Source organism: Phoxinus phoxinus (assembly GCF_949152265.1).
Source record: "Phoxinus phoxinus genome assembly, chromosome: 14".
Taxonomy (NCBI): Eukaryota; Metazoa; Chordata; class Actinopteri; order Cypriniformes; family Leuciscidae; genus Phoxinus; species Phoxinus phoxinus.
The window spans coordinates 2,224,280-2,242,999 of record NC_136889.1 but is presented as its reverse complement, the minus strand read 5'-3'; the positions used below and the strand labels follow the sequence as shown (position 1 = coordinate 2,242,999).

Here is an 18,720-nt window from a genome sequence, read left to right as displayed (position 1 = left end):
GACCCCGCCCGCGGACACCCTGATTTTACTGACTCGGATCTTTGAATCACGTTCAGCAAAATGAACGAATCTTTTATCGAATAATTTCGTTCATTTCAGCATGATATAATTAAAATGTCATGTTAAATAGCCCAACACATCTAGTAGGGCCTACTTAGGAAAATGTTGATTACATTTGAAAAGTTGGGTCCAACTTAAGTTCAGGCTATTGCAGTGTCACCTGACCTCCTGATCCACGGGGTTCTTCCTTTTGCAACTTCAAATTTATCACGTCTACTCTGTTTGTCTGTCTTCGGGTTCGAAGTTGAGCGGAGCTAACTGGTAGATTATACCGTTGCCGTATCCGGGCGGAAAAACAGCAAAAACTTCTTGCAAAGGAACGATTCGAGCGCCGTCTTCTGTTCCTCTTTTAGAGAAAAAGGCAAGTCTAAATCTTTCATAGTAGCGCCCAAAGCTGTTTTAAACAACTGATGTTCATCCATAGCCATCTTGCAGTGTTTACTAATGACTAATGTCATCTCTGGCACGCCTATGTCAGATAACCCGATGTGATTGGTGCAGCTCAGATAGAGGGGCATATTTAATGAGCATTATTACTCGACACCAGAGCTACTCGCTGAGCAAATTCAAATTGTGCTCTCGCGAGAATCTGGATTTCCAGGGTATCAATGCAGGCAGATCAATAATATAGTTGAATATTAAATGTTCAATGGTTGCGTGAGCTGATGTTTGTCGTATACCTTGATAGATGAGTCTGTTAACGGCCAGAACCACGAGTCTCTGCAGTCGCTGGACCAGCTCCGTCTCGCTGGCTCTGATGGGGTTTTCTTGACTCATTCTGCGCTGCATCATCTCAGTGAGTTCATCACTGGCCACGGAGCGCATTCGCGTCAGCAACGAGTCCGACTGGGCCAGCGTGAACCGCCTCCGACCTGATCGAAACACGCATGTAGTGAACACAACAACAAACAGTATGTGGAGAGCAGAGGATATTAATATCAATATCTCATCACCTCATAAATGCATAGACAGATGCAGGTATTAAAAACAACCTTGATTGATGCTAAGTGGTTAGACAAGGCAGGTTGTCATTTACACCCGACATGTAACATGCATCCTAGCTAGCAAAGTTTAAAACTGGTCTCAATGGCTATATATTGTATGAGTAGGTGAGCCTTACATGTTTTTAGGATTCATCAGGGTGCATTAGTTTAGATAGTCCAGTTTAAATTGCAAAAAAAATATTATTACAATTTAAAATAAGTGTTTTCTATGTGAATATATTATATAAAGTAATTTATTCCTGTGATTAAAGCTGAATTTTTAGCATCATTAATCCAGTCTTTAGTCACATGATCCTTCAGAAATCATTCGGTAACACTTTACAATAAGGTTCATTAGTTAACTACATTAGTTAGCATGAACTAATAATGAACTGCACTTATACAGCATTTCAACGTGTACTAATACTTTATTAAAATCATGTTAACATTAGTTAATGCACTGTGAACTAACATGAACAAACAATGAACAGCTGTATTTTTATTAACAAATACATCAACAAATGTATTAGTCATGGTTAGTTCATATTAACTAATGAACCAATCATTCTAATATTCTGATTTGATGCTCAACAAACATTTCTGATTATTATAAGTGTTGAAAACAGTTGTGCTGCTTATATTTTGGAAACTGATTTTTTCAGGATTCTTTAATAAAAAGAAAGTTCAAAAGAAAAGCATTTGTTTGAAATAGAAACTTTTGTAACATTATAATTATTGATCATGTCACTTATGATCAATTAAAAGCACCCTTGCTGAATAAAAGTAGATAGATTTCTTTAAAAAATCCTAGATGGATGTTAATGCCAGGTGTAAATGAGAGAGAATGATACACAGACAGACAGTTGCAGAAAACTGACTCTAGACTGTGTGTATTAGTCTTGGTTCATTCATGTTAAAGCACACACAGGCACCAGTAGTTCGGGACACTGGGCAGATGAGCGGCAGACAAGCTTTAATCAGTTCACTTTCACACGACCAACATCCCTGAGAGAGCCAGGATGTTGTCACCCATCTGTGGGAATGGGGTCGATGGCTACCTGCGTCTGAGGGGAACATGTAGGAGTTTGGTCCGGTTGGGGAAGGGAGTGGGGAATCCTGGGACAAGAAGCTGAACGGGGAGGGATCAGGGATCAGGCCGTATGAGCAGTAGTGCTGCCGGGGAATACGGGGAATTATGGAGTCTTTCAGCCCCATTGAACCTTGGGAGTGTGAGGGGAGGTGATAACACAACAAAAACACATGAGCAATCAAGCGTGACATCCAGGGCTGATGGTTAAGACAAGATGAATGGAGATGAAACACAAAAGGACACATGGATATGGAAATTAAAGGAACAGTTCACCTAAAAAAAAAAAAAGAGCAACATGGATATTCGTCAAGATTTATATACATGTATTAAAAAAAAAAAAACAGTTTTGGAAAGGGGTTATTATCGTTAACTAAAACTAAACCATCAACAACAACAAAAACAAAAAAATACATTAATTGAAATAAAATAAATGATAACTGAAATAAAGTAAAATATATATTTTTACTTATTTTATTTTAGTTACTTGCTAAGGAAACATTTCTCATTTTCATTTAGTTTAACTAAACTAAAAACATATAAACACATAATATAATAATATATAGACATGTAAAAAATAGGAAAAATAAAAAAACACAACTAAATATAAAAACTTGATTCAATAGTTTATTTATAATACTAAAATAACCATGAACAACTGAGTAAGAGTAAACATGACAAAAGTTTATTTTAGGGTAAACTGTCCCTTTAAATGCAAACCCAAACTATCAAATGAACATGAAAAATAGTTTCTATTTCAGCTACTGAACATTTTCGCCAAAAAAAGAAAGAAAAAAAAGCTATTTTCGGTTTCAGTCTGAAATCAGTGACCGCAACAGACTTTAAATATCGCTTCTCAGATGGCACGTTTTTGACTGTGTTCAGTGTCTAACTTTAATTAGAAATGTTGGTTTCGTCTAAAATCGCTACAACAGTTAAACATGTCAGCTGTGTGGACACTGGACACTAGCTCTGGATTGATAATGATAATTTCTCGATTTTAATCAGTAATTATATGGTTTCTTAAATCTAAAATCTTTTAGTCTATGCTATTTTCTATTGATGCATAATGTGTATAAAGCTCCTCTAAACATCCAATAATCGCAAAAAAGCTTTGTTACTTTTAATATGAAAGTGCCAATAGCCGCTCACATCAAATTCAAGGCACTGATGTTTGCCTACAAGACAACCACTGACTCAATACACCTAAACTCGCTACTTCAGACTATGCGATCATCTCATCTACTCTTTTCTACTAGTTACAGCACCAAATAAACATCCATGAATACCAGAAGCTATGTTGAAAGATGAAAGATAACTTAAATGTGTATTGCTTAATGCTCAAAGTCTCCCTATGGTGAAAATCCAGTTTATGTGTCTATGTGGTGTTTTTAATCTGCTTTAAGACACATCATGTGTAAGTTCACAAGTCGACAGCATTGCTGAGTATTTTCTGCTTAAAACTGCAGTGAACCAAAGACAGTCTCAAAAACACGGTTTGAAATCGCTGGTGTTTCTGACGTCACAAACTACCTTGTAACCAATCAGATCAACGTGTGATCATTAACCCCCTGGGGTCGGCAAACGCGCGGGCGCGTTTTGCTCGTTTTTTTTTACATAGCAGCAAAATAGACCTAAAATACTCAGTCAGTTTTGGTCATACAGCCTTAAGAAATATGAGAAAATAAGCTGTTAAATGTCTACTTTTTTATGTGTCCACTTACAATCGAAATAAAACATTGTGCTTTTGTAAAATAAAGAAAGTAAACAGGGAGTGCTTTATGCCTCTCCGTCTCCGTGAACTTTTTTTCTGAAGCACGTTTCTAAATTTAAACAAATCTCAGCGAATACTATTCACTCAGACATGAGCTATATATCTCTATAATCATTTAAGTGTGTAGTTTTAAATTATCTAATTCAAAACTAAAACAAATATTCTCTGTTTATGTAATCTATATAAAAAGAGCGAGAGATCAGCTGTGCTCATTATCCTTCTGGCACCTCATTACTCCGCTAATGTGACACGCCCATCGACAGCGCGCGCGCTATTCAGACGCAGATTATCTGGAGCAACACATGCAAACCAGTCAACGCCCACAACAGCTGGACAACACGCTCGCTGTGAGGAATAATAATATCGTGATAATTCTGGAAATTTTACCTCAAACGTGCTGGAGTAGCCGAACAACGGATCCAGCTGCAGATCATCAGTAAGTGCTTTGTTCTAATCGCGATATGAAATGGTGTCTGTAAACCGCAAAAGACTGTTTAAATTTGAATCACGTTTCTGTGTTTGAATGAATGAACGGCGCATGCTGTTGTTTACTACAGCTCGCGCGAGTTTCGCTTTTAGCAAACTATCTATATTGCCTACTGAGATGAGTAAAAATCGACTGAATACGTTGAAATAAAATGTATTTGTATAAGCAACATATTAAACTGCAAATTAACATTTATGCCCTAATATATATTATAAAAGACCATATGTTACAGACGAAATATGAAAGACAAAATTTCGTTTTGGATAGATTATTTATAAAGCTTTTACTGCCACATCAAAACCTAATTTACAAGGTGCAAACAAAATCTTAAAAGGTCAATATAAGCCTTCTCTATAAATTATTTTTGTGTTTTATTAGTGACAAATTTGGGGAGAGGATAGCCTACATAATCCAAAACTTTCTGAAAATACGAATGAGAATTAACTGCACAATTATTAGAAATGTTTACCTTGGATATTATACAATTTGCAAGCATACAGTTTGTGGAAAAATACACTTTTTTTCAAGATGTTTCCAACTCTGAACCAATTCTGTAGTAATATATATATATATATATATATATATATATATATATATATATATGTATATATATATATATATATATATATATATATATATATATATATATACCGGTATATATATGTATGTATGTATATATGTATGTATATATGTGTGTGTGTTGTCTTTGCATTTTTTCTTGTAGCCACAGTGACACCTAAGGCTCATTAGTATGCACTGCAGCATTAGCAGGTCTTTGTCTTCAGGTGTGAATGAGGACATTATTCATGACCTTGTTGGATCATTCACGCCCACCTGCATATTGCCTTTCCAAACAAAAAGTGTCTTACAAAATTTAAATCAATCTATTGTTTAATGTGAACGATTAGCCCGGATGATTTTCAGATCATTTTGAAGTAAATACTCTAGCCGACAAGATCCATTAGTCAAAAGTATTGTGGGAATATGTGAAGTTGGTCGTTTGTGGTCTTATATCAGAACATTTAAGTTTGAGTTTTTTGAATAACCACGCATAAATAATATTCTCTCAAAAATGCAAACATGTACATGCATGTTGCTCACATACAGTGCTATGCATAAGTTTAGACACCCATGCTAAAGTTGACTAAAAAGAGGAATAAAAAATCATCTTTTGGAAATTGAACTTAATGCCTTAATTTAAAAAAATAGGAAAAATCCAACCTTTAAGGACACCAATTTTCGTTGTGAATGAATAATGTATCGTAAATAAATAAATGTTCTTCCTTAAAATACAGGGTGCATAAGTTTGGACACCCCTATGTTAAACTCCCATAGAGGCAGGCAGATTTTTATTTTTAAAGGCCAGTTACTTCATGGATCCAGGATACTCTGCATCCTGATAAAGTTCCCTTGGCCTTTGGAATTAAAATAGCCCCACATCATCACATAGCCTTCACCATACCTAGAGATTTGCATGGTTTTATTTCAGTTAGCCTAACAGCTGGTTTGATTTGCATTGAGAGATGATCTTATGGAAAGTACTCCATGCCAATCTCCAGGTATAGTGAAGAGTGTGTGATGATGTGGGGCTATTTTAATTCCAGAGGCCAAGGGAACTTTATCAGGATGCTGAGTATCCTGGATCCATGAAGTAACTGGCCTTTAAAAATAAAAATCTGCCTGCCTCTATGGGAGTTTAACATAGGGGTGTCCAAACTTATGTACCCTGTATTTTAAGGAAGAACATTTATTTATTTACGATACATTATTCATTCACAAAGAAAATTGGTGTCCTTAAAGGTTGGATTTTTCCTATTTTTTTAAATTAAGGCATTAAGTTCAATTTCCAAAAGATGATTTTTTATTCCTCTTTTTAGTCAACTTTAGCATGGGTGTCTAAACTTATGCATAGCACTGTATTATGATAGTCATGTTCGTGCTAAATAGAGTGTAATTACACCTTTGCCATTAATATGTTTATAAGCAACTGAAAAAAATACAAATATCAGGTCATATCAAAACATCTCAAGGACCCCAAAAACACCTTAGACTCCAGAGGGTTAAGAGAAAAAAATGCTTAAATTTGTCATTTTGATGATCAAAGATGAGTTTTAAGGGATAAAATGATTGACTACAAGGGGACTTTCAACAACAAAAACAATTTTGTTATTAAAAAGTTAATATAAAAACTGCCTTATGTGCGATTTAAATGTGTGTTTAGCTATTTGAGTGTTGATTATTAAATAAGTTTGACTAATTAATTGATCAATTACTTCCGGTTTTGGTCAAGTGCATCCTGAATTTTTGGTTTTGGCCAACTCTTTCAACTCTAAACTGTCTCACCTGCTATGCTTTTGCGCTTCTGCTGTAGAGCGTGATGTGGCGAGGTGGGGACGTGCACGTAGCTGCCTGATTTCTGAGGGTCCTGATTGGCTGTGGTCTTGATGAAATCAATGGCTGCCTGTATGACACGGAACTGCAGGGCCAGGGCCATTTCTGAAAGACGAAATTACAACAGAATATGTCCAATTACATTCGAATGACACGTCACATACCGTTTCATTGTCATACAAAAGCATTTGTTTTTTACCCTGTGTGCGCCGAACTTTGCTGGTTTGCATGTATCCCAACAGGGTGATCAGGTCTTCAATGATGCGGAAGTACTGAGAGCCCGAGGAGCTGCAGGAGTGGATGGTGACGGCCACCAACAGCTGCTGAATGTCACACACCACCAGTTTGTAGTCATTCGGAGGAATCCTACAGAGCCAACAACATCAAGAAAGAGTTCACTTACTGTAGTTATTATATACAGGTGAAACTGGAAAAATTTTAATATCATGCAAAAGTTTATTTATTTCAGTAATTCAACTTAAAAGGTGAAACTAATATATTATATAAAACGGTAAGTTCCAATCCTTGATTCTGATTGGTCAATTCCATTTTATTCATGATAAAACACGGCTATGACCGCTTCACCCAACGGTTCTATGTATCACTACACAACACCCCTAGCAACCACTCTTAGCAACGCAAACACATGTTTGGTCTCATCGATATTGAAGCTATAGTAGAGTATTGTTGTGAGGGATCGAGTGAGCGAGTGTACCTGCATTTACAGTAGATACAGCATTTTTCTTAAGGTCAGTCCTATATATTCATAATAATAAAAAATCTGTTTGAATGTCCGCTGCGATATCTTGTCCTTTTAACAGTTAAGGGTTTTTCCGTGCCTATAGTCATCTGTCAGTTGCGTCTTCCTTCTCCGTGATCACAAGTTTGAGTCCTTTCAATGTAAAAGTCTTCTCTACTGACTGACTCACTCATAAAGACAGTCTTTGCCGCCATCTAATGGCGAAATAATGTACGTAACTTCTGTTGCTGTTTACGGTCAGGGACTATTTTTTCCAGCGGAAGGATGGCTTTTAGTGATTTTACTTCATGAAAGTTGCATAGATACATATTTTTCGGCTTTAATAGTTGTATTGTGTGGTAACCGTTTTATAAAAGCAATAAGGTGCTCGAGGCAAGAGCTGTATCGTGAATAAGTCACGGCTGTCTCCGCTTTGCGTCGTGCCTAACAACACCCTTCAGCCGTGACTTATTCACGATACAGCTCTTGCCTCCAGCACCTTATTGCTTACATATAGACTCATTACATGCAAAGTGAGATATTTCAAGCCTTTATTTATAATAATTTTGATGATTATGGCTTACAGCTTATGAAAACCTTTTCACAATATTCTATTTTTTAATAGGCTGTAAGCCATAATCATCAAAATTATAACAAAAAGGCTTGAAATATCTCACTTTGCATGTAATGAGTCTGGATTTTTAAAAAAGCGCACAGGAAACAAAAACCTTAAAATAATGATATGCGACACCGCCAAATCACAGAGATGCCGATTCACACAGGACTAATATGATCACAGGACTTCGGTGTTTGGCGAAATATGGGAGGTCATTTGCGGTGGAATTTTTATTTGACAAATTACAGACATGACCGATTCACACGGAATTAAGATCACATACAACCTCCACAATTATTACAAATGACTAGAGGCCACACCAGGTAATACTAATCCCGTCCGAATAGGGCTTAAGGCACATTACCCGTTCTCCAGGCCGTTGAGGGTGGAGAGTGTGTTGAAGAGCACGTAGAGTAAGCCGTGGTCCAGTAAGATGTCGGCCAGCTTCGGGCAGGCGTTGAGGAGCTGCAGGAGAAGACACAGGCTGTTGTGCACCAGCGAGTTCTCATACAGAGAGTTCTCCAGCAGACCCAGCACTGGGATGATGCACCGCTTCCTGAACGGGGAGATGTTCTCCATGTCTTCCAGATCCAGACTGAGAGAAGAGAGGATTGTGGTTATTGACAAGGGCAATGTTGGGTAAAGGTTCATTTAGAAATCATGCAGGAGTTTCTTGAATGCGTTTCCTGCCACATATTCCTTGCAGAAAAAACTAAACAAAATTATATATAATTATCTAGATTTTTTAGTATCATTCATATTTTTTATGTCTTTTTTTAATTTAGCTTTTATTTTTATTTTTAATTATAGGTATTGTTTTTTTTTAATAGGTCTATTTAGTTTTTAATAATTTTCATTTCAGTTGTAATTACAGCCATTTTAGATCTTTAACTTAAACTCTTTTTTAAACTTTAAAGTTTTTTTTTATTTCTTTAAACAAATTAAAAATATATATATTTAGTTTTAGTTAATGACAACATTTTAATAACAATATATTATAATATAATATAGTTTTATAATATTTTTAATAAAATAAATACATTTCTGTTTCATTTTTACAGTAAAATAAATAAATAAAACATTTATAGCCAACACATGGCAACTAACTAAAATAAAATAAGTAAAATTTTGTTATATCTCTATTTCGATCAATATTTATTTTATTTCTTTGAACTTGAAGGATAATAAAATAAAATAAAATTGTTTATGACAACATAAACATAATACATATGAATATAGTCTATAATTTTATACTCTGGAGCTAAATTTTCAAATATGCTAATGATCCCACAAACCCCTATTAAGAGGCATTCAGCACTGATGGTCATGTGGTCAGTTCTGGACTGTTCGCACACACTCACTCTTCCTCGAGCCCCACCGGTCGACCGAACAGCATCTCGAGGAAACACTCCAGCAGACCATGTGACCCCTGGTGCAGGAACAGCTGATTGGCCAGCAGGGAGAACCCATGGTTCTTCAGGAACTTCTCCTTCTGCTCTTTCTGAGCGCGGGTGAAGTAGGCGTCCAGGAGCTGCAGGAATAAATGTGAATGAAAAATAAATGGTAACACTTTATAATAAGGTTCATTAATTAACATTAGTTAATGCATTTACTGACATGAACATAAGATAGATAGATAGATAGATAGATAGATAGATAGATAGATAGATAGATAGATAGATAGATAGATAGATAGATAGATAGATAGATAGATAGATAGATAGATAGATAGATAGATAAGCTAAAGCCGAACGGACCTTCATGACGCCCTGCTGTATGAGAGGAGAAGAGTGGTTGACGAGGACGAGAAGAGCCTCAGGCTGGATCAGTTTGTCCATCACCTCCTCCAACTGGACGTCCGGCAGCAGAAGCAGAACTCCTCTCAGCAGATCATACAGACCGCAGCAGATCAGCACCAGACAGTCTTCTGCACTGGACCTGACACAATCAGAAAACACATATCGTCAGAGAAACATCAGAACCTCGGCTGGGACTCAGAGCCTAACCAAAAATATGCGCTGTGGATTGGATCTCGGAATTAAAAGTTGTTAAAGTCCCCCTGTAGTCAATCATTTTATCCCTTAAAATCACCTTTGATCATTAAAATGACATATTTAAAAGTTTTTCCTAAAAAAATCATAGCTTAAAATAGCTTGAATGTAACTTGACACCCTTGCCTCATTTAGTATACGCGATTCTATGAATATGCAAATGAGCCCCGCCTCCACTCACTCACTCACTCATACCCCTTTTCCACCAAGGCAGAGCTGGTGCTAGTTCGGAGCCAGAGCCTAGTTTCAAATCGGTTCTTTGTATTTCGACCACCAAAGCACCAGCTCCGAACCAGTAAAAGTGGTTCTTAAGTAGCACCAAAACATTGCTGGGCTAGAAGTAAGAACCGCTTGCGTCAGGGGCGGGGTTACCGTGACCAACAAGACGAACAGAAACTTGTGACCGCCATTTTTTAAATAGCAGCTAATCGAGCTAATAGCAGCTCGATTGTAATCTCGGTCTATGCAAGTTACGGCGAGCTGGATGAACGCGTTGGATTCGCCGTGTTTGGATGTCGATGTAGGTTCGCAAAGCCATGAGCAACCGGATAACGCAACGATCGCCATTGTTGATGTAAGGCTTGTTCGAGATGCATCGGAGCGGCGCGGACCGATCAGAGCTCCGGGAGTGTTTGGAGAGCATACGACTCCTTGTGCTTTTTGGATCGCTTTCGCAGTGCTTTGATGTCATGCGGTGATCGGCTTGCTAGAAGCAGAACCATTTTGAACAAGCCTGGTGTGTTTTTGTTTGGCGCTGCCGCGCTAGCGTTGCTGGGCAACATGAGATGTATACAGTGACGTAAGATGAGGCTCTGTTGTGGCTCTCTAGCCTGTGGAAAGGCAAACCGGTTCTTAAAAGACCCGTCAGTAGAACCAACTCCAAACCGGCAATAGCTCTAGCTCTGAACCAGCACCTGGTTCTTGCTGGTGGAAAAGGGGTAACAGAAATCCACTGGTTGACGATCACACGTTGATCTGATTGGTTACAAGGTAGTTTGTGACGTCAGAAACACCAGCGATTTCAAACCGTGTTTTTGAGACTGTCTTTGGTTCACTGCAGTTTTAAGCAGAAAATACTCAGCAATGCTGTCGACTTATGAATTTACACATGGTTTGTGTAATATTACATATTACAGCATATTAAAAACACCATATAAGACATATAAACAACATTAAAATCTTGATTTTCATAACAGGGGGACTATAATACATTTAATGAGTTGACCTGATTATAGATGGGATATGTGTTTAGCACAGAAACAGCGATGACGAAGACAGGAAGCAATTACCCAGAAACTGTTGACTGATAACGTTTTATTTTTAGCGCATTAAAGAGATGATGCAACTTATAAATCTAGGCTGATATTACAAGTCATTCATCTCCAAAACTGAGTGGCATAAATTAGCATAATTAAAGAGCATTATTCAATCATCACGTGTAATTTAAAAGCACTCCCTGGATATATCACGCACCTCTAGAAGAACTAAATATATCACAGAATATTTGAAAAAAGGCTTTAGAAGTGTTTTACTTCCTCCCTAGTTCAGTAGTAAGCACACTACCTAGGGACTACCATTTCTGGGGCTGTCTTATTGTGTAAAAAAAAAAAAAAAAAAAAAAAAAAAAATACTTACTGGATACATTTACATACAAAAAAAAAAAAGCATACCGTACTTGTTTAAAACCATCTTGCTATGCACTTTACATTTTATTAGGGTTTTAAGCATTTACCTGTACATTTATGCATTTGGCAGATGCTTTTATCTTAAGTTATACATTTAATCCGTTCATGCATTCCCTGGGAATCAAACCCATAACCATGCCTGCGCCATGCTCTACTGTTTGAGTTACGGAAATTCATACATAAGAGACGTCTATAAATGGTTTTAAGTGACCGACCATGATTTTAGGTACCGGTATCTGTTATATAAATCATATTATCAAGGGAATTAATTTGTGAGGCATATTTGAATGATCAAAAAAGTGTGCGGTGGGTTACAAATTTAATCAGGATTTCGTCACAAGCATCATACGGCTTTTCCGGAAATGCCAGTAATGGAAGATTTTTGGCTAACAGGGTCATTATTGTTCACTAAAACTAAAAACATAAATAAAAAAACAAAAAACATTTTCATTACTTGAAATAAAATAAATGCTAACTGATATAAAATAGAATATAAAAGAGGGCAAATTTTTTAATTTAGTTTAAATTGAAATACTGAAATAACTAAAACTAAAACAAATAAATAAAAAATAATAATAAAAACTATATAGACATTTTAAATTAATAATAATAAAAACTTAAGAATTTTTTTTTTTAAATCTAAATATTATCAAAAATATTTGAATGAAAAATATTTCAGATGGCTTTGCTCCTACAGTTTACAGTGTGCCACATGTTGATTAATCAAATGTCACTGCCCACGACTTGTTTAAATGGTTCCATACTTTCCACCAAACTTGCTCAAAGTTAATTCTCCTGTTTTTATTTATTTTTATTTACATCTTCAAGCTTGCACTTGAGCTACACAATACAGCACAGCAGTCCCGGTGTGATGCGTGCGAGTGAAGGAGACGCTGCGCATGACACGTGACGTGCTTTTATCAAGGGCCCGGCCCGACACGGCCCGAGGATAGTGGCGGGAAATATCGGCCCGACCTGCGCGGGTCAAGTTCGGGCTCGGGCAGAGAATCTAAGCTCTAGAATGCGGCTTAACCAATCAGAATCAAGGACCGGAACTAACCGTTTTATAGACCTTATGCGCCAGAGAATATTGTCTTTGAACTTCCGGTTTTGCGGTCGCTCTGTATATCTCTATGGCATCGCTGTCCAGGAGTAATTCGCTTTTGAAGTGGGTTTACTTAATGTAAAGTTAACGAAAGTTATCATGAGGATTGTAATGGTTAAAGCAGATGTCTTAACATATGTCAGTAGACCGGGAAGATTTTATTCATAAATAATTCATTCATAAATACGCAAGATTGCTGTGAAAATACAGACCGGAAGACAAAAGACAACGAGCGCAGCGCTGAAAAGGGGCGGGGCTACAGAAGGTCTATAAGTGACCCTCTATTTAACAGTATAAAGTAATACCTGTCATTACTGGAGTCCGTCTTGCTGTGTCTGTCATAACCGGGTGAGTATGTGTAGCTTTCCCAGTCGTCCGGCGGGGCGGCGCGGTCAGTCACGGTGGGCCAGCGAGCGATAGTCAGAGAGCCGTTCTGCGCGGGAAACGCCAAGCCCAGACTGGCCAGGTTACTGTGGCTCCTCTGGAAGGACTGGATTCCCTTCAGGCTGTCGGGTCGGCGTGGCGCTTCCTCGCTGGTCCAATCGAAATGGTCCTCTGAGTCCACCGGGCTTTCGGCTGGCCCATCATGCTCCTCTTCTACACTAATAGAAGGCGTTCGGTTTCCCACGCTGCTTCCCTCCTCATCAACACCCGCAATCTGAGAATCACAAATGGTCTTTGCGGACTCGCAGCTGCTGAGAAGCTGCTCATCTACGCCCCGCTTCAGGGTCTCTGTGCTGCCCAGGGCATGCTGGGTAATAAGGGACGTCCCATCTTCAGGCTCGGTGGTCCCGGTCACGCTCCCGTGAGCCAGACGGGGCGTCAGGGCTGGTGAAGCGTGAGGAGAGGGGTGTGTGTTAGGAGGCCGAAGAGACAGATCTTCATCTCCATGATCGGGGGAGGAGGTGTGGTGAACTGTGGGACAAAAAAAACATAATTTAGTCATTTATATAGCGCTTTTACCAATATAGATTGTTTTAAAAGGTGCAGTGTGTGACAATCCAACAGTTGCAATTTGCTATATATTATATATTGCCACAGGTATACTGTATGTATGCTGCAAAATATTACACAGATGTATACAAAGTTAGATATATAATATTTACTTGATCTGCATAAATAGAGTACAGTCGCGTTGGGCAATATATGAAGACTTCAGATGCAAAAGCCTTAAGTGCCACCTGAAAATTTCTTCTAGAATGATCATTTTTATCAAGCTTGTATGTTTATGTTCAGTTCACTTTAATGGCAATGAAAATTACCAATAAATTTTCATTTAAGTGAAATTACTGAACTTAAATAGACGAGCTCATTTTAGAAGAAAATTTCAAATGGCACTTATTAGAGGCTTTTGCATCTGAAGTCTTCATATAAAGCAAATCTCAACAGCATGATTGCTTGCATCGCCATAAATTGTAAACTATAATATCATCCAGCTCTAATCTGCTAAATGCAACTATAAGGCATGAAGATATTAAGATTTTTATAAACATTAACATCATAATTTTCTTTAAAGCTGTTTTGAAACAATGTGTATTATGAAAATGCAATAAAAAAATGTTTGACTGACTTGACAGAGGCAGGTTTGCGCTGTAATTGACTTTGTATTTGTCATGCGTTTCAAACTTTATAAGCAGTGCCAAACAGCCAGATAGGGACATTTTTAGTTGAATAATGCTTGTGAAGTGCGACAAAATGAGTGAATGGAGTGGCAATTTTTCAGATTTTGACCTTCTCATGAATAACTGCATTAATGCTTATTAGTCTGCTGGTTTAATGTGTCTGGAGGAGGAGCTGACCTCTGGGCTTGGGGGAAGTGGGCGGCAGTGATGTGTTCCCATCGGTGGGTATTTCGGTGAAGACGGTGGGAGAGAGTGAAACCACTGAGCTGCAGGCGGACTTCCCTCCACTGCTCGAGTGTCGCAGGAACATCATGGACTGAACCTTCTCCTGGTACATCTTACCATCTGAAGACACAAGCAGAAAACATGCATGAACTACAATGTTCTCGTTTACTAGGGTTTCTACACTGGAAGCGCAACACCTCAGAATGATTACTGATACGAATGAGCTGTAAGACTGTTAGACTACAGCTAAAATTTAATTAAAATAAGAGCAGTTATATATATATATATATGGTTAGAAACAACATCTGATTTAAATTAGAACGCCAGACATGATGTTTCTGGTGTCTGGCCTTCTTTTATATAATGTTTATTTTATATATATATATATATATTAGGGGTGGAGCCGAACCCGAATACGGTATTCGGAAAGGCACAAATAACGTGTTTTTTACAAATACTTATTTCGAACAAATACTTAAAAAAATATTTGTATTCGGGAACAAGAAAACATTTATATCAAAAAGCTGCGTTTCCTCATGAGACCGCAGGGCATGCCCGGATGAGTGAGTGAGTGACGGACACAGGCTGCTCCACACAGCAACAGAGAGCGAAAAAAACACTTAACTGCATCACTATTTTTGTTGAATAGATTTTTGTAGCTTAACTGGGTACCTGAGGCAGTTTATAACTTTCGAGAAGCGGAGTTTGATCGGGAGATTATTCCATTACGCTGCATTATTGGCGTCTGGAGTCGGGTGCTCTCATGTTCGCTCTGTTTAGCGCGGTAATTTAGAATATAGGCTGTTGACAGAGTAGCGTTAACGTTTGGTTAAAAAAGGTTAAAAATGCGTGTGTAGTTGTGTCGAATTGTATGCACGTGTGGGAGTTATATGGTACGTTTAAGTTACTTTTGCAGACAGCAATATGTAGGCTGCAGGCTTCATAATGTTCACAATGGTATTTTATTAGTTGTTGGTTTAACCATGGATGAGGTAATGGCTGTTATGTTATTTTCTTTTCAATGACGTATATATTGATATATATATTGGTATTCAATATTTTTATACAAACACTTAAATTACACAAGGAAGTTATAATAATAATAAAGTTATAATACTAACTTTATAATCACATAATTATATTTATACTCCAAATTGTTTTGTGACATATAAACATTTGAATGTTAGCTAACTAATGAGTTTATGGTCACTGAATGGCTTTTCTGAGGTAAATGTAACATTACGTAACAAATGTATATATATACATATAATATATATATAAATGCAATCACGAAGTGGTTCGGACATGATGCAATAGATGCTTCCAACTTAGACAGCTTTACTGATTATAATGGAAACATCTTACTTTTTAGTTTTAGTTAATCACTTGCATTTAGTCAAGTCACTTTTATCCCACACGTAGACATGGTGTAAGTTTTGTTTAATAACAATTTTCAGACAAAGTAAAATTATGTACAATTTTTAGTTAAACCCAAAAATTATATTTCTGCCATCATTTTCTCATCTTCTGTGAATCCCAAAGCCAGAAGCAGCTTGAGCATTTGGCTAATTATCGTCTTTTGTTTTTGAGTTTTTGAGTCATAAGGCATGATGGTTAGTAAATGTAGACAGAATGATCCTCTTTAGTGCACTTTTCCTTTAATGAGTAAGACTCCATCAGATACATTTTCCACAATGTTTGCTTACCGATGTGCAGAGAGAAGTAGAAGCTGGTGGGTGTGTGGCACACGTAAGTGTTGGTGGGGGGGTGAACGGCCAACAGAAAGTTATAGACCAGCTGCAGCAGGTCCAGGTCTGGAGGCGAACCCAAAACCTCCTGGATGATTTTGACAAACGAGAGGCAGACTTCCTGTGGGATGGAGGTCAGGTACTCATCCCGATGCTCCTATGAGAATAATCATGATGATGTTACAAAACAACCCACATACTGAACTGTGATTGGTCTTTTTTCTCGTATCAATTGACCGTTCGCAAAGACCCGCCACCCTTGGTTACTGTTGCTATGTCCGACAAGCTACGCCGCTCTCATGCCACACCATGTTGTCACGCAGTAAAAAATACATTGTGGAGCAGGGAGCACACTGACAGACACAGACCAGGTTACTTTTCGGTTACTTTTGATATTAAACAAAGTCTCAACTTTCAAATTTGGTAATTTTTTTAAATAAATTTAAACAATAAATACCGTTTTGTGGCTCTTTAATGTGTGTGACAGATCGCTGTGTCGCCTCAGTTAAAGCCGCTCGTGAACCGATCATCTTTTCCTTCTAGTTCATTTATAGCATCAAATAAACATGAATGAACATCAGAAGGAATGTTGTTTTAACCGCGGAGAGACGTCAGTACACTCCGCTTCTCAAGTTCAAATCCTCCCATGTTAATCTACTAACTCTCCTGACTGCTTTGTCCGACAAAATGGCAGATGGCGAAGTATGATTGGTCAGATCAGCTGTCAATCAAGCTCCCTGCGAAGGGTCAATTGCATCCTGGAAAGCGATTGGTTGTTTGTATAATGATATTTCACCATAGGTTGATTTTAATGATGCACCAAAATGAATTTGTACAGAAACACTGCTCAAGTTTTCATTTAGCTGAAAACCGAAACTGAAAATAAAGTTTATTTTATAATCAGTTAACTATTCAAATGTATTCAAAATACAGTTTTTCTCAGTCGCTTTGGTACATTTCTCGAATCATCCTCGACATTTGCAAAACAGTAAGTGCATTACTCAAAACTATTCGTACAAAAAGCAAAACACCATGGATTACCTGCAAAAGCCAGTCTCTTGCTCAAAATCCTTAGTTCATCTCTCAAAAGTAAATATCTGTCAATGAACATGTCAGTGCCATCAGAATGACAAGTCCTTGTGTCATTGTGTACGGATAAGACAGTCAAATTGCTTAGTCATGTTGTCAATAAAACAGTGTAGGCCTACTCTGGAGGGATGTTCTGATGTAATGTATGGCTGAAGTTTTGATGACAATTACTGTATCGTAAATTGTAGGTTACACCTTAGCGTGAAAACCCAAGCTTATGAAAACCCCAAATTTAAAAATAGAATATTGTGAAAAGGTTTTTAGAACCCATAATCATCAAAATTATAACAAATAAAGGCTTGAAATATCTCACTTTGCATTTAATGAGTCTATATAATATATTAGTTTCACCTTTTAAGTTGAATTACTGAAATAAATCAACTTTTGCACTCATTTTTCAAGATTCACCTGTACAAACTAAACTTACTTGACCTGCATTAACCTCACGTGTCTGTCCGTGTTGTAAACGTCTCACCTGAAGCACCTGGCAGGCGAGTAGGAAGCGATGAACCACCTGGGCCTTTAGAAGCTGCCGAATGTTGAACATCTGCTGTGGATGACGCACTCGGATGAGGATCTCTAGAGCGGCCAACAGAGTCTCCCACACGCCACACTATTAGACACACACACAGCCATTATAATTAGCTCGATATAAAAACAGCCAAAATCTATGGTATGCTCTCATTTAGATGCAAGTGTGAACCTGAGCTTTGGCCCATATCTTCCAGTCCAGCAGTATTTCTGAAAGCAGTCTGAGATCTTGCACCACCACAGTGGATTCGGCATCCAGATGAAACTGGCCGTCTTCTCCAATCGTCAGGATCGACCCGCTACAGCAGCCGTCCAACAATGTCTATCACACCACATGCACACAGACATTTGCAAAATCAAAATCCAGTGATACTCTGAGAATATCACAAAACAGTCTCACTGTCAGTCTGTGTAAACCAGCAGGGTGCGCTGTTGAGTACAACAGTGATCTGGCAATTCATTCAAAATACAGCTTTAACTTGTCTTGAAAAAGGCAAACAAGTGACTAAATGGGACCACAGAGGTTT

The 18,720-nt window shown here is 37.8% G+C and overlaps 1 protein-coding gene across 2 annotated transcripts in view; it reads right to left on the bottom strand.

Annotated features, from left to right (window-relative positions):
• lyst (lysosomal trafficking regulator) overlaps nucleotides 1–18,720 on the bottom strand; it is a 127,589-nt gene that overhangs the window by 35,112 nt on the left and 73,757 nt on the right. For both annotated transcript variants that reach the window (XM_079636293.1, XM_079636294.1), the window contains 12 exons: nucleotides 18,366–18,515; nucleotides 18,138–18,275; nucleotides 16,532–16,730; nucleotides 14,778–14,945; nucleotides 13,284–13,893; nucleotides 9,895–10,075; nucleotides 9,499–9,668; nucleotides 8,502–8,732; nucleotides 6,982–7,148; nucleotides 6,735–6,887; nucleotides 2,102–2,263; nucleotides 741–932 (listed from right to left, as the gene is read on the bottom strand). In XM_079636293.1, coding sequence (XP_079492419.1) covers nucleotides 741–932; nucleotides 2,102–2,263; nucleotides 6,735–6,887; nucleotides 6,982–7,148; nucleotides 8,502–8,732; nucleotides 9,499–9,668; nucleotides 9,895–10,075; nucleotides 13,284–13,893; nucleotides 14,778–14,945; nucleotides 16,532–16,730; nucleotides 18,138–18,275; nucleotides 18,366–18,515 — 2,521 coding nt within the window. The remainder of the gene's footprint in view (nucleotides 1–740; nucleotides 933–2,101; nucleotides 2,264–6,734; nucleotides 6,888–6,981; nucleotides 7,149–8,501; nucleotides 8,733–9,498; nucleotides 9,669–9,894; nucleotides 10,076–13,283; nucleotides 13,894–14,777; nucleotides 14,946–16,531; nucleotides 16,731–18,137; nucleotides 18,276–18,365; nucleotides 18,516–18,720) is intronic.